This window comes from Bos taurus, chromosome 4 (assembly GCF_002263795.3).
Source record: "Bos taurus isolate L1 Dominette 01449 registration number 42190680 breed Hereford chromosome 4, ARS-UCD2.0, whole genome shotgun sequence".
Taxonomy (NCBI): Eukaryota; Metazoa; Chordata; class Mammalia; order Artiodactyla; family Bovidae; genus Bos; species Bos taurus.
The window spans coordinates 28,532,999-28,560,098 of NC_037331.1; the positions used below are offsets into that span (position 1 = coordinate 28,532,999).

Consider the following 27,100-nt stretch of genomic DNA (forward strand, 5'->3'; position numbering starts at 1 on the left):
AAACACAGGTCTTCTGCATTGCAGGCAGATTCTTTACCATCTGAGCCACCAGGGAAGATGAATAGGAATTTCTCAGGTTAGGGCACAGTGGTTTGCATTTCATAGGCTTATCAAGTTCTTAATAAACTACTGTACTAAAAAAAAAAAAAGATGATTTGGTAAACAGAGGATGCTGTGGGGACAAATCAATGACTGCAAAGTTTTACAAAAATGGACTATAGATATATGTGGCTATGAAGCAAAGAGATTTTCTTATCTTGCGTTAGACTTTTTCGGAAAAAGAGTTTCCAAATATTTTGAGCAACACTGAAATGGTAACATTCAGGTCATAGTCCTTTGAAAACTTTGAAAGCCCTTGAAAATATGTAAAATGTGATATGTCTTTTTAAAAGAGAGTGCTATTTAAAAACACTCACACTTGCAGTAAAATTACTTTAAACTCTTTTAAGCCTTGGTTGTACATTATTATTATAATATAAAAAATATCATGTTTTTCTCCCAGGAGATTTTGATGTATTCCCTTGTGAAGGGCATAGGGCTTGTTTTGTTGAGTATTACTATTTGTTTCACTTAAAAGAGCAAGAATTATTTTTTCCAAATTTATAATAGTTTAATTTGAATGTACTTTATCAAACAGGCTATACTTACTTCCCTTCAAGATTCTGATACTTCCTTGAAGTAATATTTTTTCCTGATTGGAAACACTGTCATACAGAGAATATAGGAGGGAAACTGGAAAGTAAACAGTAATTTATATATACCTTCTTTTTTTTTCTCCAGGCAAGTGTTGTCAGGAAACTTAAAATATGCATCAAGAACAATATTACTGCCCAACTCCTTGGAAGTGCTGTTTAGTTAGAATTTTTCACGTCTACTATGATCAAATACATAAGATGGTTATTTAATTTTCATTTTATTAAAGACTTTATTTATTAAAGAGAATGGTAGAAACCACCTCCTCTAACTGAATTAAAAGTCTTATCAGTTAAGTGGTGGCAACAGGCAGTGTTCATTTACTCCTTATGTGTAAAGATAGTGGTATAAACTTAGAGAACAAAATTTACTTTTGCAGCAATGTTATCCCAGGTGCTTGCGAAAGCATGAACGTCCAAGGTCAGCTCAGGTTCCATTTTGGCACAGGTGACGATATGATGTTTAATGACATCAGGTGTGGAGACAGTCACTACTCTTCTGGGAGCTGGAGTCCTGATTGGCAAGTCTGAAAATTAGTTTCTGAGTTCCACACATCCGCATTCTCTTCTTTCTGTTCAGCACAACAGTTCTGCTGTGCTAAGGAGACGTTGTTAAATATCTAATTTAAGAAGAGCTTGTAAATGGTGTTCATAGGGTGAGCAAGATAAATTGAAATCTTCGTGGGACAGCAGCCATATCTCAGGAAAAAAAAATTGCCTAAGAATTCAAGCTTGTGCCCTTGAATGACTGGGGTGGGCCCTTGGGGAAAACTCATACCATGAGCATGTTGACTATGGAATCACGTGTAGCTCATCAAGATATGGCTAGCATTTTGGGGCATAGTTCTGAGGATTCTAGGTTGTCAGTTTAGTCTCTGGCATTCTAATTGTTAATATGGATTGATTTTTCATTTTTTAAAAGACATAGTTCATAATACTATGTTCCTTGCAGCAGTTTCTGGTTAAGGCAATAATTTCTCATGCATTATTTTTCATCCTGAGGCATCTAATTAATTAATTAGATGCCATATGTCATATCATCTAATTAATGAATGAAGTTCTTTTATATCTGTTTTAATAAAGCAGAGAGCCTCTCCCCTATGCCACCCCTCAAAAAGAGAAATATAAACCACAGATGAAGGTGTTACTACGTCCATGAGGCTTTAGTTGTACGTCTGTTTCTAAATAATGGCAGTGGCTAGCATCATGGATTTGGCTTGCACTTCATAGGGAAAAGGCCAGAAATATGGAATGAATATGAACTACCTAGTTTCTAGTTATTCGGCAGGTTCCCTAACTCCTGAGTAGCAAAGTTCTTACTTTCTCAGATGGGGCAGTGGGAATATGGAAATAATCACCTCATGAGTTCTACAGGATAAGGCTGAATAGACAGTGAGCAAAGACACTTTGCATTCCACCTTGTTTCTGATAATCTGAATGTAAAAGCTTGAAGGGAGTTGAGGAGGAAGAATAACTGCCTCTGTCTCGTATGGTAAGAGGTCTAAGCTTCATCCCTAAGTGATAACACAAAACCGTACAGCCTGAGACTATTATGTCTCTAATGATTTTCCTCTGTGAATTTGTGTGAGGCTCCCATAAGAATTCACATCTCAGTTATTTCTTGAGAATAGGAAAAATTAAAATTTATTTGAGGCTTAAAGTGAAACTCTGAGGCGGTATGATTTCCCCACTAAAGTATTTAAGATGATGCATTTCTGACCCATGGTCACAGTTTTCACTGTTACAATATCTAAATGGCTTCTCTATGTATCATCAGTCACCTAAACAGACCATGAGTATGAATCAGCAGAAAAGGCCTTTTCTCCTCCTGTAGGACCAATAGATCACGTCCTTCGCCTACTGTGATGCCTGACTTTGCTTGACATGGAATTACTGTTCCCTATGTTCACTGGGGATAATAACATTGTAGAAATGTTGAACAAACCACCAGGGGATAAGCAGCTGCATTATTTGGGCCTTGGACCAGAACTCTCATCCTTGGAAAAAATTATTCCCATAAAGTTATTGTCAACAAGTCCATTGAGATCTCAGTACTGTTTCTTCTTGGCTGCTCCAAACTATTATAATCCTGGAAACTGGGAAGTTAACCATTTAAAAATATGTTGTGAAAACACCCAAAGACAGAAACTGAATGTGTAACATGACATATATTTACATGTTATATGTATTCAAAATATACAAAAAACTCAAAATTCAGCAATAAGGAAACAAGGAAAAGATCCCACCAAAGAAGAAGGAAAGATACCAAATAGGTATATGGAAAAAATAGTCAATACAATTTGTATTTGCAAGGAGAGATAAGAAAGCCTTCCTCAGTGATCAGTGCAAAGAAATAGAGGAAAACAACAGAATGGGAAAGACTAGAGATCTCTTCAAGAAAATTAGAGATACCAAGAGAATAGTTCATGCAAAGATGGGCTTGATAAAGGACAGAAATGGTATGGACCTAACAGAAGCAGAAGATATTAAGAAGAGGTGGCAAGAATACACAGAAGAACTGTACAAAAAAGAACATCACAACCTAGATAATCATGATGGTATGATCACTCACCTAGAGCCAGAAATCCTGGAATATGAAGTCAAGTGGGCCTTAGGAAGCATCACTATAAACAAAGCTAGTGGAGGTGATGGAATTCCAGTTGAGCTATTCCAAATCCTAAAAGCTGGTGCTGTGAAAGTGCTGCACTCAATATGCCAGCAAATTTGCAAAACTCAGCAGTGGCCACAGGACTGGAAAAGGTCAGCTTTCATTCCTATCCCAAAGAAAGGCAATGCCAAAGAATACTGCACAATTGCACTCATCTCACATGCTAGTAAAGTAATACTCAAAATTCTCCAAGCCAGGCCTCAGCAATATGTGAACCGTGAACTTCCTGATGTTCAAGCTGGTTTTATAAAAGGCAGAGGAACCAGAGATCAAATTGCCAACATCCGCTGGATCATCGAAAAAGCAAGAGAGTTCCAGAAAAACATCTATTTCTGCTTTATTGACAATGCCAAAGCCTTTGACTGTGTGGATCACAATAAACTTTGGGAAATTCTGAAAGAGATGGGAATACCAGACCACCTGACCTGCCTCTTGAGAAATCTGTATGCAGGTCAGGAAGCAACAGTTAGAACTGGACATGGAACAATAGACTGGTTCCAAATAGGAAAAGGAGTACGTCAAGTCTGTATATTGTCACCCTGTTTATTTAACTTATATGCAGAGTACATCATGAGAAACGCTGGGCTGGAAGAAGCACAAGCTGGAATCAAGATTGCCAGGAGAAATATCAATAACCTCAGATATGCAGATGACACCACCCTTATGGCAGAAAGTGAAGAGGAACTAGAAGCCTCTTGATGAAAGTGAAAGTGGAGAGTGAAAAAGTTGGCTTAAAGCTCAACATTCAGAAAACGAAGATCATGGCATCTGGTCCCATCACTTCCTGGGAAATAGATGGGGAAACAGTGGAAACAGTGTCAGACTTTATATTTTTGGGCTACAAAATCACTGCAGATGGTGATTGCAGCCAGGAAATTAAACGACGCTCACTCCTGGGAAGTTATGACCAACCTAGACAGCATATTAAAAAGCAGAGACAGATGTGGCTAGTGCAACTGAGAAAAAAAAAAAAAAAGCAGAGACATTACTTTGCCAACAAAGGTCTGTCTAGTCAAGGCTATGGTTTTTCCAGTAGTCATGTATGGAATGTGAGAGTTGGACTGTGAAGAGAGCTGAGCGCCAAAGAATTGATGCTTTTGAACTGTGGTATTGGAGAAGACTCTTGAGAGTCCCTGGGACTGCAAGGAGATCCAATCAGTCCATCCTAAAGGAGATCAGTCCTGGGTGTTCATTGAAAGGACTGATGGTAAAGCTGAAACTCTAATACTTTGGGCACCTGATGCGAAGATCTGACTCATTTGAAAAGACCCTGATGATGGAAAAGATTGAAGGCAGGAGAAGGGAATGACAGAGGATGAGATGGCTGGATGGCATCATCGACTCAATGGATATGAGTTTGGGTAAACTCTGGGAGATGGTGATGGACAGGGAAGCCTGGCATGCTGCAGTCCATGGGGTCACAAAGAGTCGGAAACGACTGAGTGACTGAACTGAACTGAAGTCAAAACAACAATGAGACACCATTACACAACTACTGAGATGACTAAATTTAAACAATTGATACCAAATGCCACGAGGATGCAGAGAGCTGATCCATTGCTTGTGGGAATGAAAAACTAGATAGCCTCTTCAGAAGAAATCCTCTTAGGAAGTTAAACAAAGTCTTAGCATGCGATCCAGCAATCGTGCTCCTGGGCATTTACTCAGATGAGTTGAAAACCTCTGTCCACATGAAAAGCCACACATGAATGTTTACAGCAGCTTTATTCATAATGGCCGAAAACTAGAAGCAACCAAGATTTTTTTTTTTTAAATAAATGAATGGATAAACAAATGGGTACATCCATACAATATAAATCCCCAAATAAACAAGCTATTGTATTAGCAGTTAGGGTTCTCCAGATAAAAGTAGTATATTATTAGGAGATATGTGTATACATATATATATTTAGAAGAATATACAACAGAAGGTAGAATTGGTTCAAACAGTTATGAAAGCTGATATATCCCCAGATCTGCAGTGGGCAAGCTAAAGAAAATTAAAGTTTAGGTCAAGTCTGAGTCCAAAGACGTGAAACTACAAAAAGCAATGATATAGTTGCAGTCTGAAACCTAACAGGCTTAAGACGGAAGAAGAGTCCATGCATTAAAGGGATGTGGTTGGGTCCTGCTGACTGCATTCCAAATTCCAGCAGGAAGCCTGCCCATAGCTGTAGGGGAAATTTATATTGTATGATACTGCAGTGATGTCTACATGACATCATCCATTTGTCAAAACCTATAGAACTTTTTAGCACAAAAGTGTACCTTGGTGTAAAAATTTTGTTTTAAATAAAAATGGCTTAGGAAATCAGATTACGGGATGGAATGCAGGCTGTGATTTTAAAAATCTAATTAGACACAATATATGGCATAACCGCCCTGAATGGGGTTGGAGAAAGGATGCTAACATGAGTAACTCTGGAAATGAGTGAAGACTGTAAGACTTCATTTTATGTTATCTGTATAGACTGTACATAAGTACTGTTGTCTGCTTCATAAAGTTGTTACTCAGAGAGGTTATTGTGCTGCTGTGCTTGGTCACTTAGTCATGCCTGACTCTTTGTGACCCCATGGACTGTAGCCTACCAGGCTCCTCTGTTCATGGAATTTTGCAGGCAAGAATGGAGTAGGTTGTCATTTCCTACTCCAGGGGATCTTCCCGGCTTAGGAATCAAACCTGCATCACCTGTGTCTCCTGTATTGCTGGTGGATTCTTTACCTCCTGAGCCATCAGGGAATACATTCAAAAAGGATATGGGTTAACAACTAAGAAACAAATAAAAAATAATCCATTCCCAAATATTAAAATGTCTCCCTTACATCTGCTTTTCCATTTTGTTTTCTATTTTTCTTCCATATGTGCTTACAGTCTTCTAAAAGAGTAGATTACCTATTTATTAAGTTAACTGTCTGTTGTTTCTCCCTATTTAAATATGAGCTCTACTGAGTTAGGAAACAGCAACTCACTCCAGTATTCTTACCTGGAGGATCCTGTGGACCGAGGAGCCTGGCAGGCTACAGTCCATGGGGTCACAAGAGTCAGACACGACGTAGTAACCAAACCACTACCACCACAGATTTAGGCATCTTGGGCCTAGATCATAGTAGGGGCTCAGTAAATTATTTTGAATCATTTTGAATTGAACATGCTTTGTTAAGTATCAATGTAATGTCCACTGGCACCACTACAGCAAAAAATAGTTAATGTGGAGACTCCAGGAGAAGGCAATGGCACCCCACTCCAGTACTCTTGCCTGGAAAATCCCATGGGTGGAGGAGCCTGGTAGGCTGCAGTCCATGGCGTCGCTAAGAGTTGGACACAACTGAGCGACTTCACTTTCACTTTTCACTTTCATGCACTGGAGAAGGAAATGGCAACCCACTCCAGTGTTCTTCCCTGGAGAATCCCAGGGACGGGGGAGTCTGGTGGGCTGCCACCTATGGGGTCACACAGAGTCGGAAACGACTGAAGCGACTTAGCAGCAGCAGCAGGACTAGCTCACCTTGAAGTGAATCCCACTTCCAACACTTACTTGCTCTACGACCCTGGGAAAGTCACTGAAAATTCAGCCAGGAAAACTGCTATGACATATGGTTACAAAGCAGGTTCAAATATTACAACATATTAAATAATCCTCCTACCTATTTGCTTAAATTTCATTTTCTTCTGGGAGTAAGACTAATTTTTTTCTCTACCAGTAATTTTTGTGCTATTAAATTTAACATTGAAGCACAGAGGGGAAAAAACATTCTACCACAAATGTAAAATATGTATCTCTACAGATTTTGAAAAAATATATTTTTTTACAATAAAAACTATATAGCCTGGAGTCTTTGAGGGTCTAAGAAATAATGTTTGATTTGACTTTACTTTCATCAGAGTTCAGTCACAACAGTATTTATGCAAGAGCAGTGTAATGAGTAGATCAGTCAGTAAGGTTATTTGTTGAGTAAGATTCCAAATTAAATTTTTTGATTTCCTGATTTACCACAAAGAGAGGACACCAATAGTGTTGTGGAAATAATGGGTTGCTCTCAAAATTGGGCCACTGTGATAGTGATTATCATAGATCAGAATGGGGGAAATCAAATATCTAATTCTAATAAGTACAGCTTTATTAGAAAATCATTGCTTTCCTACTAACCAATAAATTCTGAAGATTGAATGCCAAAGATTTTATCCAATAAACTTATTCCTCTTAAAGTAATTTTTAAAAATGTGTCTGATAAGGGAACTGCAACTATTTCAGAACAGTAAAGCTTATTTTAAGTATTTTCTACACATGTGGAGACATTTAAGTATATTAAGAATAGCTAAATTTGTTTAATTTCAAAAAAAAGAAATGGTGGGCCTCAATGATAATATAACCACAACCAAATGATATGAAGAAGAAATAAACCTATGAAAACAAGACTCAATGATAAATTCTCTTCAATGAAGCTTGATAGATAAGAATTTTAGGAAAATATTAATCCATAGTTAACCTGTTCTATTTCCTTGCAAAGTTGCTGGCTGTCATTCACAGTAGAAAAACGGTCTTGATATCATTACACCACTATCTGTTTTACTTCTAACTTTCAAAGATCCTTGCTTTCTTTGAGTAGCCAACCATGACAGTAGCTTAGCACGAGATAATCCCAATGGTCATTTAATGTGGCTAATAATCCTGAATGATTTTGGCTTCTATTAGGATGACCCACGAAGCCATCAACTCCTGAAGGTCTGTCAACTAACAATATCCTATAAAGGAGCCACAGTACAATTCAAATTCCTCAAATACTTCCTGGGTGGCTGGTACAACTATTCCCCAGGCTCCAAGACAGAAATGGGAGGGACCAAGTATGAAAATGAGCAATACACCCCATCTTTCCTTAGATTGTCCATAAGTCTTGTAAATGAAATAGGCATCTAAAAATAATAATGGTACAATGTGATATGCAACAATATGCAGAATTGTGTACAATTTTACAGAGTGAAGACTATGTTTAACAAGTCAGGGAGGCATGAAATCTTCAAAGAGAATCTTAAACATGTTTTAAATCGATGAATAAGAGTTTTGTAACCAACAGCCTGACAAAAGCTATTTAGAGAATAAGCAGCATTGACAAGGAATTGAAGAGGTGAGTATTCAGTTAACTAGCAATGTTTCAGTATTTCTAGAGTGTAAGAATAGAGACAAAGCCAATACTCAAGATTCATACTTTTTTGGCACACTAAAGAAATTACCTGGTTGGAAATTAGTCACTGAAGGTATATGAACCTGAAGGGGAGCAGAGAGGATTATGATCAGATCATCTTTTCTGGCAGCAGTTGGGATGATACACCCTAGGGAAGTGAGGCTGAAAGAAGATGAGCTGGAGTCCACTGCAATGCTGTGGTGTCGGATGACAAGTGTTTGAAGTAAAGCTATAAAAGTGGGAATGTAGAAAAAGCACAAAATTTGAAATAAATTTAAGAAATTAAACTGTCAGGACTCAGTGATTAATTGGCTGTTGGAGTGGATTACAAAGGAGACAAATTCTAGAAAAACTCTTGGGAACTCTGTGTACTGTGTTAACAAGGAATTACTTTCTCCTGCTAGTAACAGATACCAGAAATAACTGTGGTTAAAGTAAGTAACAATTTATTTCTCTCTGCCTTGGGCCAAGTGTGAAGAAAGCACTCTCGGTCTAGACGATAGCTGTGCAGTGCTCACAGAGACCCAGGCTCCTTTCACCTGCCACTCCACGGTCTGTTTTGTTTCTTCATTACAATTTGCATTGTCCAACACGGATGCCGGAGCTCAAGTACAATTTCCATATATTAAGCAAGGAGCAGAAAGTGCAAGACCCAGAATGAGCACAGCACAGCCTTTCCACTTCCTTTTAAGAGGCCCATAGAACACTCAACTAACAATGTCCACATTTATCTCTTTGGCCAGAACTTAGTGCATGGCCACACCATGTACTTAGTACATGGAAGTGTACTTTGTCTGAATACTTTGCCACTCTGACTGTTTTTAGTGTTCAGTGACCAAACAAGGAGGAGAAATAGGTGCTAGAAGGACAATTATTTTCTTTACAAATACCTTGTAATCAATAAGAAAAATTATAGTGAAAGAATATCAGGTGTGGGATACCGTTGGGGAGAGGAAGAGTTAATGCATTTACTTTTGGATATACTGAACATGGCACACTGTTGGTATTAAGGAATAGATGATTAATATTGGTCAGGTGTACAAATATCCAATGGAAAATCAATTCAATTTAAAAGTAGAAATAGCTATGGAGAAGGCAATGGCAACCCACTCCAGTACTCTTGCCTGGAGAATCCCATAGATGGAGGAACCTGGTAGGCCATGGTCCATGGGGTCACGAAGAGTCTGACACGACTGAGTGACTTCGCTTTCACTTTTCACTTTCACGCATTGGGAAGGAAATGGCAACCCACTCCAGTGTTCTTGCCTGGAGAATCCCAGGGACGGGGGAGCCTGGTGGGCTGCCGTCTATGGGGTCACACAGAGTCGGACACGACTGAAGTGACTTAGCCGCAGCAGAGAGAGCTATAATGACTTGAGAGTCATCTGACAGTATGAAAATATGGAACATAAGCCAAGTATTCCTAACCTCATCAATAGTACTGAAGTCAAAGACAGAAATAAACTGCAATTATGGAACTGGGTAAAAAAGCCACATTCTGGTATATTGCTATACCTCCCTAGAGCAGTGTTTTGTTTTGTTTTTTAATTGAATTTGAGGTGTCATAAGGAATATATAGAATATTCTCAAATACAAACCAGGCTGAGGTCAGTAATGTCTTGTGCTCTTACAAAGGTATCATCACCATGAGCTTGGTTGAAATAGGATGCCCCTGACCCCCTTTTTAGATTGTGTTATTCCCAAAGATTAATAAGATTGATAGTCTTTGTACCTTTTTAAAAATGTCAATATGTATTTTTACAGCACCTATTACTAAGCTCATGGACTGAAGAAAAGGAAAATCAAAAGAGGATCTATGTTACTTGACAAACGTGACTCAACTTTTATCTTTATATCTGTCAGTACAGAAATGAAAATTAGTAGTCTGGTTCTTTGATATCTACACTCTTGTCAGAAACTTTTCCAAATCTATGGCATGTAACAACAAAGCAGACTTAAATCCCTCTCAGATATTGGAATTTCTGTTTAAAAAAAAAAATCCCTACTATTTCAAAGAGCCAAAGCACTCTTTTTTCCCAAGTTGCATATTGAAGATACATGAATATATATTGTATATTTACATCTAATGAAAGAACAAGCCTATAATTATAGAGATGATTTTCCAGTGGAAACTATAAGATATAAAATTATAAACAGGTTTAATTGAGTCTGCTCCTTAATGGAACATTAAGCTTTGTATTATTTGAAAATTTTACAATAAAAATGCTTTGCATGTTAATTTTTTTGATAAGCTTCTTCAATGGACTAAATACAGTTTGTTCTCCTTATAATGTCCTAATTTTCAATTATGTTGCTTATTTTCTATAAATAAGTCTGATATAACAAATCCAAAAATCAGTACTTGGGGGCAATCTCAAAAACAACATACTGATCTCAGTTTGTATTCAAGGCAAACCATTCAGCATCACAGTAATCCAAGTCTATGCCCTAACTACTAATGCTGAAGAAGCTGAAGTTGAATGGTTCTATGAAGATCTACAAGAACTTCTAGAACTAAATCTGCCCCAAAATGTCCTTTTCAACATAAGGGATTGGAATGCTAAAGTAGGAAGTCAAGAGACACCTGGAGTAACAGACAAGTTTGGCCTTGGAGTACAAAATGAAGCAGGGCAAAGGCTAACAGTTGTGCCAGGAGAACACACTGGTCATAACAAACGCCATCTTCAAACAATACAAGAGATGACTCTACACATGGAGATCACCAGATGGTCAATACCAAAATCAGACTGATTATATTCTTTGTAGCTGAAAATGGAGAATCTCTGTACAGTAGCAAAACCAAGACCTGGAGCTGACTGCAGCTCAGAACATGAACCCCTTATTACCAAATTCAGGCTTAAGTAGAAGAAAGTAGGGGAAAACACCAGACCATCCAGGTATGACCTGTCAAATCCCTTATAATTTTACACTGGAGGTGATAAATAGATTCAAGGGATTATTAGATCTGGCAGACAGAGTGTCTAAAACTTTATGGACAGAGCTTCATAACACTGTACAGGAGGAGAGGACCAAAAGCATACCTAAGAAAAAGAAATACATGAAGGCAGAGTGCTTATCTGAAGACACCTTACAAATATCTGGGAAAAGAAAAGACATGAAAGGCATAAGAGAAACGGAAAGATATACCCATTTGAATGCAGGTCAGTTCAGTTCAGTTGCTCAGTCATGTCTAACTCTTTGCGATCCCATGGACCACAGCCTTCCAGGCCTCCCTATCCATCACCAACTGCCAGAAGTTGCTCAAACTCATCTCCATTGAGTTGGTAATGCCATCTACCATCTCATCCTCTGCCGTCTCCTTCTCCTCCTGCCCCCAATCTTTCCCAGCATCAGGGTCTTTTCAAATAAGTCAGCTCTTTGCATCAGGTAGGCACAGTATTGGAGTTTCAGCTTCAACATCAGTCCCTCCAATCCACACTCAGGACTGATCTCCTTTAGGATGGACTGGTTGGACCTTCTTGTAGTCCAAGGGACTCTCAAGAGTGTTCTTCAACACCACAGGTCAAAAGCATCAACTCTTCGCACTCAGCTTTCTTTATAATCCAACTCTCACATCCATACATGTCTAATGGAAAAACCACAGCTTTGACTAGATGGACCTTGTTGGCAAAGTAATGTCTCTGCTTTTTAATATGCTGTCCAGGTTGGTCATAACATTCCTTCCAGGAGTAAGTGTCTTTTAATTTCATGGCTGCAGTCACTATCTGCAGTGATTTTGGAGCCCAGAAAAATAAAGTCAGCCGCTGTTTTCACTGTTTCTCCACGTATTTGCCATGAAGTGATGGGACCAGATGCCATGATCTTTGTTTTCTGAATGTTGAGCTTTAAGCCAACTTTTTCACTCTCCTCTTTCACTTTCATCAAGAGGCCCTTTAGTTCTTCTTCACTTTTTGCCATAAGGGTGGTGTCATCTGAGGTTATTTATATTTCTCCTGGCACTCTTGATTCCAGCTTGTGCTTCTTCCAGCCTAGCATTTCTCATGATGTACTCTTCATAGAAGTTAAATAAGCAGGGTGACAATATACAGACTTGACGTACTCCTTTTCCTATTTGGAACCAGTCTGTTATTCCATGTCCAGTTCTAACTGTTGCTTCCTGACCTGCATACAGGTTTCTCAAGAGGAGGTCAGGTGGTCTGGTATTCCCATCTCTTTCAGAATTTTACACAGTTTATTGTAATCCACACAGTCAAAGGCTTTGGCATCGTCAATAAAGCAGAAATAGATGTTTTTCTGGAACTCTTGCTTTTTCGATGATCCAGTGGATTTTGGCAATTTGATCTCTGGTTCCTCTGCCTTTTCTAAAACCAGCTTGAACATCTGGAAGTTCACAGTTCGCGTATTACTGAAGCCTGGCTTGGAGAATTCTGAGCATTAGTTTATTAACGTTTGAGATGAGTGCAATTGTGTGGTAGTTTAAGCATTCTTTGCATTGCCTTTGTTTGGGATTGGAATGAAAACTGACCTTTTCCAGTTCTGTGGCCACGGCTGAGTTTTCCAAATTTGCTGGCTTATTGAGTGCAGCACTTTCACAGCACCATCTTTTAGGATTTGAAATAGCTCAACTGGAATTCCACCATCTCCACTAGCTTTGTTCATAATGATACTTCCTTAGGCCCAGTTGACTTCACATTCCAGGATGTCTGGCTCTAGGTGAGTGATGACACCATCATGATTATCTGGGTCATGAAGATCTTTTTTGTACAGTTCTTCTGTGTATTCTTGCCACCTCTTCTTAACATATTTTGCTTCTGTTAGGTGCATACCATTTCTGTCCCTTATTGAGCCCACCTTTGCATGAAATATTCCCTTGGTATCTCTAATTTTCTTGAAGAGATCTCTAGTCTTTCCCATTTTACTGTTTTCCTCTATTTCTTTGCACTGATTACTGAGGAAGGCTTTCTTATCTCTCCTTGCTGCTCTTTGGAACTCTGCATTCAAATGGGTATGTCTTTGCTTTTCTCTTTTGCTTTTCACTTCTCTCTTTTTTTTTCACAGCTATTTGTAAGGCCTCCTCAGACAACCATTTTGCTCTTTTGTATTTCTTTTTCTTGAGGATGTTCTTGCTCCATGCCTCCTGTACAATGTCATGAACCTCCGCCCATAGTTCATCAGGCACTTTGTCTACCAGATCTAGTCCCTTAAGTCTATTTCTCACTTCCATTGTATAATCATAAGGGATATGATTTAGGGCATACCTGAATGGTCTAGTGGTTTCCCCTACTTTCTTCAATTTAAGTCTAAATTTGGCAATAAGGAGTTCGTGATCTGAGCCACAGTCAGCTCCTGGTCTTGTTTTTGCTGACTATATAGAGCTTCTCCATCTTTGGCTGCAAAGAATATAATCAGTCTGATTTCGGTGTTGACCATCTGGTGATGCCCATGTGTAGAGTCTTCTCTTGTGTTGTTGGAAGAGGATGTCTACTATGCCCAGTGTGTTTTTGGCAAAACTCTGTTAACCTTTGCCCTGCTTCATTCTGTACTCCAAGGCCAAACTACCTGTTACTCCAGGTGTTTCTTGACTTCCTACTTTTGCATTCCAGTCTCCTATAATGAAAAGGACATCTTTTTTGGGTGTTAGTTCTAGAAGGCTTGTAGGTCTTCATAGAACCGTTCAACTTCAGCTTCTTCAGCATTACTGGTCGAGGCATAGACTTAGATTACCATGATATTGAATGGTTTGCCTTGAAAACGAACAGAGATCATTCTGTCATTTTTGAGACTGCATCTAAGTACTGCATTTTGGGACTCTTTTGTTGACAATGATGCCAAAGAATATCAGAGAGAGATAGAAAGCCATCTTAAGTGAACAATGCAAAGAAATAGAAGCAAACAATAAAATGGGAGACTAGAGATTTCCTCAAGGAAACTGGAGATACCCAGGGAACATATCATACAAAGATGGGCACTATAAATGACAGAAATGGCAAGGACCTTAGGAGCAGAACAGATTAAGAAGACATGGCAAGAATATATAGAACAACTGTACAAAAAAGGTCTTAATGATGCAGATAACCATGATGATGAGGTCACTCACCTAGAATCAGACATCTTGGAGTGTGAAGTCAAGTGGGTCTTGGGAAGCATTACTATGATCAAAGCTAGTGGAGGTGATGGAATTCTAGCTCATGTATTTTACATCCTAAAAGATGCTGCTACTAAAGTGCTGTTCTCAATATGGCAGCAAATTTAGAAAACTTGGCTTCCCTGGAGGCTCAGACGGTAAAAAAAAAAAAAAAAATCCTCCTGCAATGCAGGAGACCTGGCTTCGATCCCTGGGTTGGGAAGGTCCCCTGGAGGAGGGCATGGCAACCTACTCCAGTTTTCTTGCATGGAGAATCCCCAAGGACAGAGGAGCCTGGCAGGCTGGAGTCCATGGGCTCTGGAAAGAGTTGGACACAACTGAGCAACTAAACACAGCACATACACAGCAGTGGCACAGAACTGGAAAAGGTAAGTTATCATTCTAATCCCAAAGAAAAGCAATGCCACAGAATGGTCAAACTATCTTACAATTGCACTCACTTCACATGCTCAGGGCTTCCCTTGTGGCTCAGATGGTAAAGAATCTGCCTGCAGTGCCGGAGACCTGGGCATGATCCCTGGGTTGGGAAGATCCCCTGGAGAAGGGAAAGGTTACCCACTCCAGTATTCTGGCCTGGAGGATTCCATGGACTGTATAGTCTATGCAGTCGCAAAGAGACGGACACGACTGAACGACTTTCACTTCACTCCATTTCACATGCTCAAGGTAATGCTAGGGTTCAATAGTACATGAACTGAGAACTTCCAAATGTACAATCTGGAACTAGAAAAGGCTGAGGAACCAGAGATAAAATTTATAAAACCTACTGGGTCATACAGAAAGCAAGAGAATTCCAGAAAAAACATCTATGTCTTCTTCATCGATTATGCTAACGACTATGCTGTGTGGATCACAATAAAATGTGGAAAATTTTGAAAGAGATGGGAATACCAGACCACCTTACCTGCCTCCTGAGAAACCTGTGTGCAGGTCAAGAAGCTACAGTTAGCACTGGAGTGTGGAACAACAGACTGGTTCAAAATTGAGAAAGGAGTATGTCAAGGGTGTATATTGTCACCCTACTTATTTAACTTATAGGCTGAGTAAATCATGCGAAATGCCAGGCTGGATGAAGCACTAGTTGAAATCAGTATTGCCAGGAGAGTTATCAGATATGTAGATGATATCACTCTAAGGGCAGAAACTGAAGAGGAACTAAAGAATCTCTTGATGAGAATGAAAGAAAAGAGTTTAAAATAGCTGGTTTAAAATTCAACATTAAAGAAAAAATATGAAGATCATGGCATCAAGTCCCATCACTTCATGCAAATAAATGAGGAAAATTGGAAATAGTGACAGATTTTATTTTCTTGGTTCTCAAAAATCACTGTAGACAGAAACTACAGCCACAAAATTAAGACACTTGCTCCTTGGAAGAAAACCTATGACAAACCTAGACAGTGTATTAAAAAGCAGATGAATGGATAAGAAAGCTGTGGTACATATACACAATGGAGTATTACTCAGCCATTAAAAAGAATATATTTGAATCAGTTCTAATGAGGTGGATGAAACTGGAGCCTATTATACAGAGTGAAGTAAGCAGGAAAGAAAAACACCAATACAGTGTACTAATGCATATATATGGAATTTAGAAAGATGGTAATGACAACCCTGTATGCAAGACAGCAAAAGAGACACAGATGTATAGAACAGTCTTTTGGACTCTGTGGGAGAGGGAGGTGGGGGGATGATTTGGGAGAATGGCATTGAAACATGTATAATATCATATAAGAAATGAATCGCCAGTCCAGGTTCGTTGCAGGATATAGGAAGCTTGGGGCTGGTGCACTGGGATGACCCAGAGGGGTGGTATGGGGAGGGAGGTGGGAGGGCGGTTCAGGATGGGGAACACATGTACACCCGTGGTGGATGCATGTTGATATATGGCAAAACCAATACAATATTGTAAAGTAAAAAAAAATAATAATAATAATTAAAAAAAACTATAAAAAAAAAAAACAAACAGAGATGTCACTTTGTCAACAAGGATCCATATAGTCAAAGCTATGGCTTTTCCAGTAGTCATGTATGGATGTGAGATTTGGACCAAACAAAGCTGAGTGCCAAAGAATTGATGCTTTGGGTTGTGGTGCTAGAGAGGACTCTTGAGAGTCCCTCGGACAGCAAGGAGATATCCAGCCACTCAATCCTAAAGGAAATCAACCCTGAATATTCATTGGAAGGACTGATGCTGGAGCTCCAGTACTTCGGCCGCCTGATGTGAAGAGCTGACTCCCTGAAAACACCCTGATGCTGGGAAATATTGAAGGCAGGGAAAGAAGGGGATGACAGAGGATGAGATGGTTGGATGGCATCACCGACTCATGAGTTTGAGCAAACTCTGGGAAGTAGTGAAGGACAAGGAAACCTGGCCTGCAGCAGTTTATGGGCTTGTAAAGAGTCAGAGATGACTTAGCAACGGAACAACATCGAGAACAGGAAGTTTCAGATATGAAAGGTCAAAATTTGTTTAGGTTGGCTCTTAGACTTAAATAATTTAGTCTTTCAAAGATGTTTTGGTTTATCTGAATAAGCTAAATAACGGAAGAATCCAAATTCCATCTAAAGGCTTATTAAACATTGAAAATGCAAGAAATTTATTTTAAAATATTATTTTTCCCTGGTAATGATTCCTCGTTATGCTAGGATTAAAATTTATAGAGCTGAGTTACTGATAGTATAACTAGTGTTAATTTTCAAATATATTGAACTGGTCTCTGTGAATGAGTTAATAAAAAGGATATGTGTTTATATGTGTATAAATTCCATAACTTGGGAATTCAAACTATAAAGATATTTTTCCAGTTGTACAAGATAAATGCATTCCTTTGCTTACTTTCTATTCTGTTTACTATTGACTTTAATAATATTGGATAATCTGGTTATCCTTTAAAACGTTAGTGTCATTCTCTCATACTGGTAACTGGGTTTTACCACTCTTTTTAATAATAGAATCTCTTTGGTAACATCATACTCCAAGTTTTAATACTGCAGTATTTAGGGAATTAAATAGAATCCCTTTTTAAAACCCCACATAGAATTTGTAGTGGTTGAGTGCTTTAATTGCTGTATAATTTCCCTCCTAAGTAGATTCTTTCTAATCCTCAGTACCACATCCTAAATCCTTAGGACTGTGCATTTTGGAAAGGGATACTCTATTATTTATTAAATGGCTTTTTAGGAGCTTTTCCTCAAATAGATGGTGAAACTAGATAAAATAGAAAAGGTCAAGAGAAAAATATTTTATTATACTCATCAGTTATGAGCCCATGTGTTTACCCTTTACATAATTTTGGCTGAAAAAAATTCATATTCTGAAATACATAGTTAACTTCATGTAATTCAATGAAAATAACCTTAAAAGATAATAAGTCTCAATGTCCAGTACCATTTTAAACCTCAACTGAGTAGCATGCTTAGTTTAATTTTGTTGATAAATTCTGTGCTACCCTTTGGTTTCAAACCTTCTGACTAAAATTCAGTTCAGTTCAGTCACTCAGTCATGTCCGACTCTTTGCGACCCCATGAACTGCAGCATGCCAGGCCTCCCTGTCCATCACCAACTCCCAGAGTTTACCCAAACTCATGTCCATTGAGTCGGTGATGCCATTGAATCATCTCATCCTCTGTTGTCCCCTTCTCCTCCTGTCCTCAATCTTTCCCAGCATCAGGGTATTTTCAGATGAGTCAGCTCTTGGGATGAGGTGGCCAAAGTATTGGAGTTTCAGCTTTAACATCAATCCTTCCAATGAACACCCAGGACTGATCTCCTTTAGGATAGACTGGTTGGATCTCTTATCTATCAGCTATTTTATTGCTTTATTGTCATAGTAACAAAGAATAAATATTAAGCATAGTTAACTTTTATTAACTAATCAAGGACTTAGTGTCATCATGCTATATTTTTACGTAGTCAGTCTCATGTGTTGTTGAAGGGCAAATGTAAAGTTTCACTACACTTACAAATGCCTATATTTAAAAAAAGAATTCTTGGATTAATTTGTTTCTTTTACTTTTGTCCCCTTGCCCGAAAATTAGAGATAAGAAACATTTCAATAAAATTCCGTGGGACTTTCCTCGTGACCCAGTGGTTAAGAATCTGCCTGCCAATGGAGTGGGCATGGGTTCAATTCCTGGTCCGGGAAGATTTCACAGGCTGTAAAGCAACTAAGCCCATGCACCACAACTACTGAACCCGCACACTCTAGAGCCCATGCTCTGCAGTTGAGAGAAGCCACTGCAAGAAGAAGCCAGCATACTGCAGCAAAGAGCAGCCCCTGCCCACTGCAACTAGAGGAAGCCAGCTGCAGCAATGAAGACCCCACGTGGCCAAAGAGAAAATAAATTTTTTAATTAAAAAAATAATTTCCTTTATCACTGAGTTTTACTACACTGGCATATATAACTGCAAATGAAATAATAGCATATAGTTTAAATACCTACAGTTATAGAATAATTATATACTTAAATTGAAGGGAAAATATTCACCTTCTGCTGAGCTTTATCTTAATGGCTTTTCCTTTGGTTTAGTAGAGTGGAATATTAATGGTATTTGCTGATCTATTTCTGCATCTTAATAGATGATGATCTATTAAGATTCATCATCCTTTAGATAGTCTTATGTATATTTCTCATATTTCAAGCTTGTTTGGAAGTTATAGGAAATGTAACAAACAGCAAGGCATTTAATATTGAATGTCCAGAATCCTACTTTGTCATACAAAACAAACTCAAGGGAAAAATTAGTTTGTCACATATAATAACACACTGCAAAGAAGGAAAATCAACATGCATAAATGCAAGACTTTTTACACAACAGATAGGTCCTGGAAGGACTAATTTGCTACAAGAGAAAGCAACACAAGGATAGCTGTCAGCTGAATATAGCACTTGAATTTCATTGCAGCCTTTTCTTGATACTCAATCTGTACTGTAATTGAAAGTGAGAACTATCAGGGTTGAGAATTTTCCTCCTGACAGAAGCCTTTTTTTGACATCCCTGTTCATTCCACCTGAACTCTACACTTAGGCTTCTGTTGCTGCAATCCTCACAAACAGCTTTCAACCAGCTCTTCTTTCAATGGGCCTCAAATACAACGCTTTAAAATATTTTGAGCAAAAAATAGCATCATGTTTTGTTTTTATCTTCATTTAGAATATAAAGTATAATCTTGGAGTCATTTAGGTAAACAGTTTCAGGAATTCTTTTTAACATATTTTCAGAGACTCCCATTTGTTTTGAATCAATTACTCCTCCAATTACACAGCATCCTCATTAAAAGATCATCACAAGGGAAAACAATTTGATCCTATTAGAATCCACAGATTCAAAACAGGAAACTCTGTGTTGAGTAAATAAAAGATTATGTGTCAGGCTATTTTTCATGCATAGGGAATATACATTTTCAGCATTTTACAAATGAAACCACAGATCTGAGAAGATGAAATCAGTTTCTTTTCTGAGTTCAGTCTTTTAGTAATCAAGCAGTTTTCATATTATTAAATGCATGCCTGAAGAAAACACCAACACCTTGAAAGAATTCTGCGTGTTGGGCATACAATGAGACTGTGCATTTTCTGAGAATCAATTGAAAGAGAGAATACAAGACTTCATTATATTAAAATATTTCCAGCCTTTCTCTCAAGGCAGAGAAAAGGAAGAGTAAAGTTATCATGAAACCAATATTTGAAATTGGAGCTGATGAAAAAGTCAAGAATTGTGCTCTTTAGCATGTTTTTCAACTTAGGATTTTCATTCCATTTAACACTAAACTTTCCTCCTTTCTAAATTCCTTTACATTATTATATAAATACAAAATAAAAGAATAACTATCATATTTGAAAATGTAGAAGACTATTAGTTAAAACTTCGAAGGCTAAAATAATGAAGATAAAGTATTGATTATAGGATGCTTACACTTAAAATATAATTGGTATGAATTAGCAAACATGTAAATTCAAGTGCAAAATTTAAATCCTTTGGGCTTTTTTTTTTTTTTTTTTGTAAAGGACTGATCTAATTTGCCAACATGTTTTTAAGATGAATATTTTCTGTGAATGGGAAAACATTTGTTTAATGACTTTTGCTTATTGGAAGCTAGTAAACATTTTAGAGTATTTCTGCCATCTCAGTTACACCTATGAAGGTAGCAGGAATGGAGTTACAGATGTTTCATTTATGACTTCCTGCAGGAACACATCCCCTGGGATCTATAGGATCAATGTAATCCAAGGTCATCTCAAATATAATGCTGTACTTGTGGTCCAAGGATGGAGACTGCAGAGGAACCAGATAACAGGACATTTATACACCTTTGACCTTATTTAATGGAATCTTGTTGGATTGCAATATGATAGGAAGAATCACCACTGAAATGACACCAGGAAGCATTTTGTAATATCAAGGCTTTAAAAATCTTTTCTTGCCTTTCCCTCATGGAATGGAAATTTACCATTTGGTCAATGAAAACCCTTAGAGTTTACTTGTCTGTGTCTGGTTCATAATGTTGTGGAACACCGGGCAGTCACTGCTACATGGAGAGGACCCCACGACGGGTAGGAGACAACAGCCAAAGCAGAAACAGTGAGCATCTATTGCAGGATGTGGTGGAGACGGACAATGGTGACCATATCTAAGCTGTGGTGATTCAACCAGTCCTGGAAGAGGAACAGCCATCTGCCTCAGGCACACCTCCCGCACAGTCAGGCAAACCAATCAGAGACTGGGAGACTCCTCAGCCTGCTTCTTAGACTTAGCATCTAGTTAGTTAGTATCTAGTCCTAACTAGATACTTCCTCTCCACACCACACAAGTAACATAAACCACCAAATAAAACAAAAGAGAAACATTCTTTTTTCCCTTTTGATAAGAACTATTCTTAACAGAAAACCACATAACATCTAATAGGTACTTACATGACGGTAACAAAGTTGCAGACTTTCCTTCATAAGGATTCAGAAAGCAGTGGGCAAAAAGACCAAACCAATCATTTTAAACTGACCTGATCCAGTTGGCTGTTCATCAACTGGTGACTTTCAGAGATCACAGTTAAGTGTTCGCTGAACAGCATCTGGTTATCTGGTTTACCAGGTGGTCTGTTAAAATAAAAATTTAGACCAAATATACCACATTTATTAAGAAGAAGATACAAAACATACAACATGCTTTTGCAAAGTTGGGGATGTTATTTTCTGTCCTTAGACACACTGACAAGAATGTACACATCTGACAGCAGAGTCAGCCTAGTTTTCATTGGGTTTGATTACAGTCTTCTTTATAACAAAGACCTTGCACTATGTGGAGTTCTAGTATCATGTTTTACTCTAAAGATGTTCAGCACTTGAGAAAATGGGGCATTTACATATTGTTCATGCCAGAGATATGTTGCCACTCTGATGACCTCCACACATGTACTCCATATTTGTGCCACAGCACTGTGAAACAAATTACCAATCAAATATTATACAAAGATTACACAGTATTAAAGAAGGGAAATGTATTCTAAGTAATCAAATGAAATAAGTCCAATATATAATGAACATTTTATAATATCAGGGAGATTGAAGTGTTAATTTACTCTATAAATCTATCAGAGAATCATCTGAGCTCAAGAAACAGTGCCTCAGTAAAAAAAAAAAAAAAATCAAATTTAAATATGCAATAGATACCTTGAAGAATTTATTACATACTATGGAAATTAAGCCAATGAACTAAAAGGGAAGTTAGAGGAATTCTCTCAGACACGGCAGAAAAGAAGAAAGAGACAAATAAAAGCAAAAGAGAAGAAACACAAGAAATTCAATATACATGCAATATGAAATCCAGAATATAAATATAGAGTGATTTCTAATATTTAGGGAATAAAAATTGCCAGTTGTTTTATTTATTCAAAGTTATTCATGCTTATAATTAGATTAAAGTAGTTTAATTTTAATGCAGAATTTAAATGGTTATCACTCTAGATCCATGTTGTCCAATGTGGGAGCCACATGGCACAATTATCTACTGAGCACTTGAAATAAGTCTAGTCTAAATGGATACATGCTATAAATATAAAATCCACACTGATTTCGAAGACTGAGTATGAATACAAGACTATAAAATATTGTTAATTTTTTACCATTTATTACGTGTTGAAATAATTATGTTTGATATATTGAGTTACACACATGATTACTAAAATTTATTCATCTGTTTCTTTTTACTTTTTCAATGTATCTATTAGAAAATATTTTTACTGGATAGTGTTGCTCTAGACAGTGCTGACTTGCCTTGGAAACATTCTGTTACTTTTATTTAGAATTACTTTCAAAATCTTGAGGCACATTCCCAGGAAACTTTAGAAGCAAATCTCACTTGAATGTGAACTGGATATTGGAAAATAGTCAGAAGGCATTTTGAACAAAGCTTGTTAAGTAAGGTGGCGATGAATTTAGACAACACATTAGCAATCAAAAACAAGGGCCCAGAACTAAATACTGGGTCTTCTAATTTGGGATGACTCATCATTTGGATTGTAGTATATCACTTCAGACTTCAACTTTCTTTTTTATAAAATGAGAAGTCTCACAAGCATATTTTGAAGGCTGTGTCACTTCTCTTTGTACTTTTATAAATAATTTACATTGGCCTTAACTGTATAATACTGTGGAATTGGTTTTGGAATCTGCTGAAATACCTAAAGAATTATGTTAACTCTGTTCGCATCTATTAATGGCAGTATTCTCCACTGAGAACGGAGACTTTAACTATGGTAACACAAGCCAACTAAGGAAAATATTTTCTACTATTTCTTTACCCTTACACGTTTGATTTTGCTGGGTCCTTTCTTTGTTTAAAAAAAAAAAAGAATGTTTAAAGCTTACGTATAATCAAACACTAAACCTAAATTCACTCCTATAATGACTCTTTACATTTCACAAAATAGTTACTGCAAATTCCTTTTTTTAATAATCTGCATTAAAAGGCATTTCTTTGCATATAATTTATTGAACTTATATAATTATACTCTTCTTTGTCTTATATTTTGATAATTGTTTCTTTGATGACTTTAATTATAGGCACTTCAGTAAGAACTGAAAGTAACAACATCATTTCAACTGGTATTTTGAGAAAATCTTTCAAAACTAGATGAATGGATTTTAAAGGTAATAAATCCTTTGGTCTTTTTCCATGTGGTTCTGGCAGACTTTGTAATATGAAAATAAATAAAATTCTTTTACTGCAAATATATCTGTTATGTCTCTGAGCAGGAATGTGCCTTTTAATGAAACACTGAATGTGCATATGCTGGTCTAGTCAAATAACCTAAGGGTAAAAATACATATTAGGTCATAACCTCAAATGTTCTAGAGTTTTCTCCTGCATTTTCAATGAAGTCTACTACAATCACATTTTTTCCCCAAGCACTCTTGGGAAAATGCTATATTCTTTAGTTGCTCTGTGTGTGTTTTACATATTTGGGGCCGGTCCAAGGTATTTTCATAATCCACTGGGTAACACGGTCAGTTCACACTGAATAAAAATTGTCCAAGCCATTTCTTAATGAATTAATTCATTTATTAAATGTTAAAGACATGTTAGTTGTGGATACAGTAACAGGTATTGTACCTGTTACCTAGGCTTCTTAAATGTTGAAGACAAATTTAAGTTCTATCTCTATGTGATCATTCAGCAAGTTGGGAAAACAAGTCTTAGCACACAGTAAGGACTCAAGAAATATTTCTTGAATGAACGAGTCATTGAACCATGTTGTAATAACATAAATAATTAATGTTTATTAAGTTCCTGTTCTGCACCAATGTGTAAGAACATGTAATTAAATACTCATAACAACTCCATAATACACACACACACATAAAACTCTAATTTTCTAAATGAGGAAAGGTGGCTCAGAGCAGCTGGACAACTGACTATGGCCACTAAGCCAGTAAATTATGGTGCTGGGATTTGAACCCAGGTCCAAAAAAACTACAAAGACTATAACACTCTCATTCGAACACCACTGTGTTTTGAATTTGCAGTTCATTTTCAAGACAAAGCCATGTATGATCCTGCTGGCTATAAATCACACTGTCAACATTCAGGGTTGAGAATAAAGTGTGATCACCAGATGGGCAGACAGGGAAGAATGGACGCAGAGCAAGTTCAGTTCCCCAGGCAGGCCGTTTTACCCAGTGTTAGTGACCACGAAATAATGATGCTAGTTTTATAGTTTACACAACTGAACATGCATAGGAAATATACTGTGGCATTTGCTATTGCTGTTCTAACAAAAGACCACAGACTTCATGGCTTAAAAGAACACAAAGATATTACTTTACAGGTCTTTGGGATAGAATTCCTAAAATCAAAGTGTCAGGTGCATCTCTTTCTGGAGGCTGGAGGCTCTGACTTCTCAGTTTCTAGAGGCTGCCCTGCATTCCTTGGCTTTTGGCTTCCTTTCTCTATCTTAAAAGCCAGCAACAATGGTTTGAGACCTTCTCGTATTTATGATTCTGACTTTGTTTCCATTGTCACATATCTTTCTCTGATTTATTCTGCCTCCTTTCTCCACTTTAAAGCCCCTTGACATTATTGGATTTGTGTGGATAATCCAGTATAATTTACCTATTTGGAGATCCTAATGATAATCACATCTCCAAAGTCCCTTTGACATGGAAGGCAGCATATTCACAGGTTTCAGGGATCAGCACGTAGACATCTTTGGGGAGATCATTATTTTATCTAACATACATATTAGATCAAGTATCAGAGTCCTTCACTATCAGTACTTAGTATTACTACCAGTATTCACTATCACTACTCAGTATCCTTGACTATTTATATTGTGTTGCTTTAATTTATAAGCGGTTGAAACTTGGTTACCTGAAAAACACACTGAGATTCTGAGATTTTTGCTGGAAGCATTCCTAGGATCAACATCATTTAGTGAGTGAAGAACACAGGATGCATGGTGAACTGTGATCCAATTACAACCAAGGTCTTGGACCATCCCCACAGGGAGCTGGGGATTCAGGGTTGTCTCACTTTGAGGCAGAGAGTTTGGGACTTGATGCCCTACACTGACCAGTCACTGGATAGAGGCTGCCTCTCCAACCCTCCCGAGAGCAGGTGTGGCCTTGGATGCGTCAACATCAACAGAAGGACTTGGTTGACAGCCCCAAGCAGCCAAGATTCCCAGTGCCTGAAAGGCAGAGAGCCTCCATCCTGAACGGGTGCTGCGCAGCATCTACTTCAGAAGCTAAACCGATTCAGGTGCCATGCTTAGGCCGCCATTCATTATTATAGGAAAATCCAGGGCAAAATGCTTTGAGTTAAATATAGTCACCAAAGATCAATAGAAAGAACCCAATATCCATAAATTAAGTTGAATTTAGTTTCTTGTTCTTCCTTGGCATAATCTATTCCCACAGGCACAGTTTATTATTTTTCCTCTTTTTTTCCCCTAGCTGCAAAGTGCCACTTGAAATAAAATGATGTCTTTTACCAGTGCTTATGTGTTCAATTAGAAAAGTATTTAGTGATAGGCACTTTTCCAAAACAATAAGAACAACAAATATCGATTTCATTGTTGCAATTAATCACTTGTATTTAAATTATGAAAATGTGTTATCATGTTCCCTCCAGGATGGTTATTTGGATATTAAAGGGAAAAATGTTCTTAATGCTATATTACCTTGGATTTCTTATTTAATTCCACCAAATGTCCCCCTTTCTATAGAGAAAAGGACAATAGTTGTTTTCCATGCAACTGAGAGAAGAAAAATTATTTCATCCTTCTTTGCCTACACAGCTATACCTCTGTGAAAGCACCAGGAAACAGCAGGAATAGAACAAGAATAGAGAGTTTCAGTGAACTGATGTCTGTTTGATTCACTACCAAAAAGGGGAAAAAATATACTCAATATCTTTATAATTTTTGAATCAGAAAAATTAAGGCCTGATTTCTTAAAAGCATAACTATATCAGCAGTTTTGTAGCCCATGGGGCAGTTTTAGGTCATTCTGCTATTATCAGTGCAAAGGGGGTAGTTGGGTAGAAAACAAAGTAAATTGTTATGTCAGAAAAAAAAAATCCCCATAAAGACTTCTCATGCTCAACTTTCATGATGAAGTCAAACATTCTTGACATTCTAGGTAATCAATGATTCACTGACTTAAAAAAAAAAATTGTGTGGGTGATAAGATATGAATCATTTTAAATCCCTTTACTATTTACAAAGAAAAGGAAAAAAATATTCATCTGTCTTCTTCCATTCTCTCATGGGTAAGTTTTATGCTAAATATCATAGCAATATGACATTACAACATACAAAAGTATATTCATTTCCTAGGTCTTTTGCAACAAAGTATTTCAGGCTTAAAACCACAGAAATTTGTCACACAGTTCTGAAAGCTAGAAGTCCAAAACAATGGTGTCAGTTGGGTTGGTTCCATCATAGAACCCTG

General features: G+C 37.5%; 1 protein-coding gene across 1 annotated transcript in view; it reads right to left on the reverse strand.

The window, feature by feature from the left end:
• TMEM196 (transmembrane protein 196) overlaps positions 1-21,747 on the reverse strand; it is a 131,791-nt gene extending 110,044 nt beyond the window's left edge. The window contains exon 1 of the mRNA XM_024990397.2: positions 21,652-21,747. Within this exon, the coding sequence (XP_024846165.1) occupies positions 21,652-21,720 (69 nt within the window). The 5' untranslated portion in view covers positions 21,721-21,747. The remainder of the gene's footprint in view (positions 1-21,651) is intronic.
• Between the last annotated feature and the right edge of the window lie 5,353 nt (positions 21,748-27,100).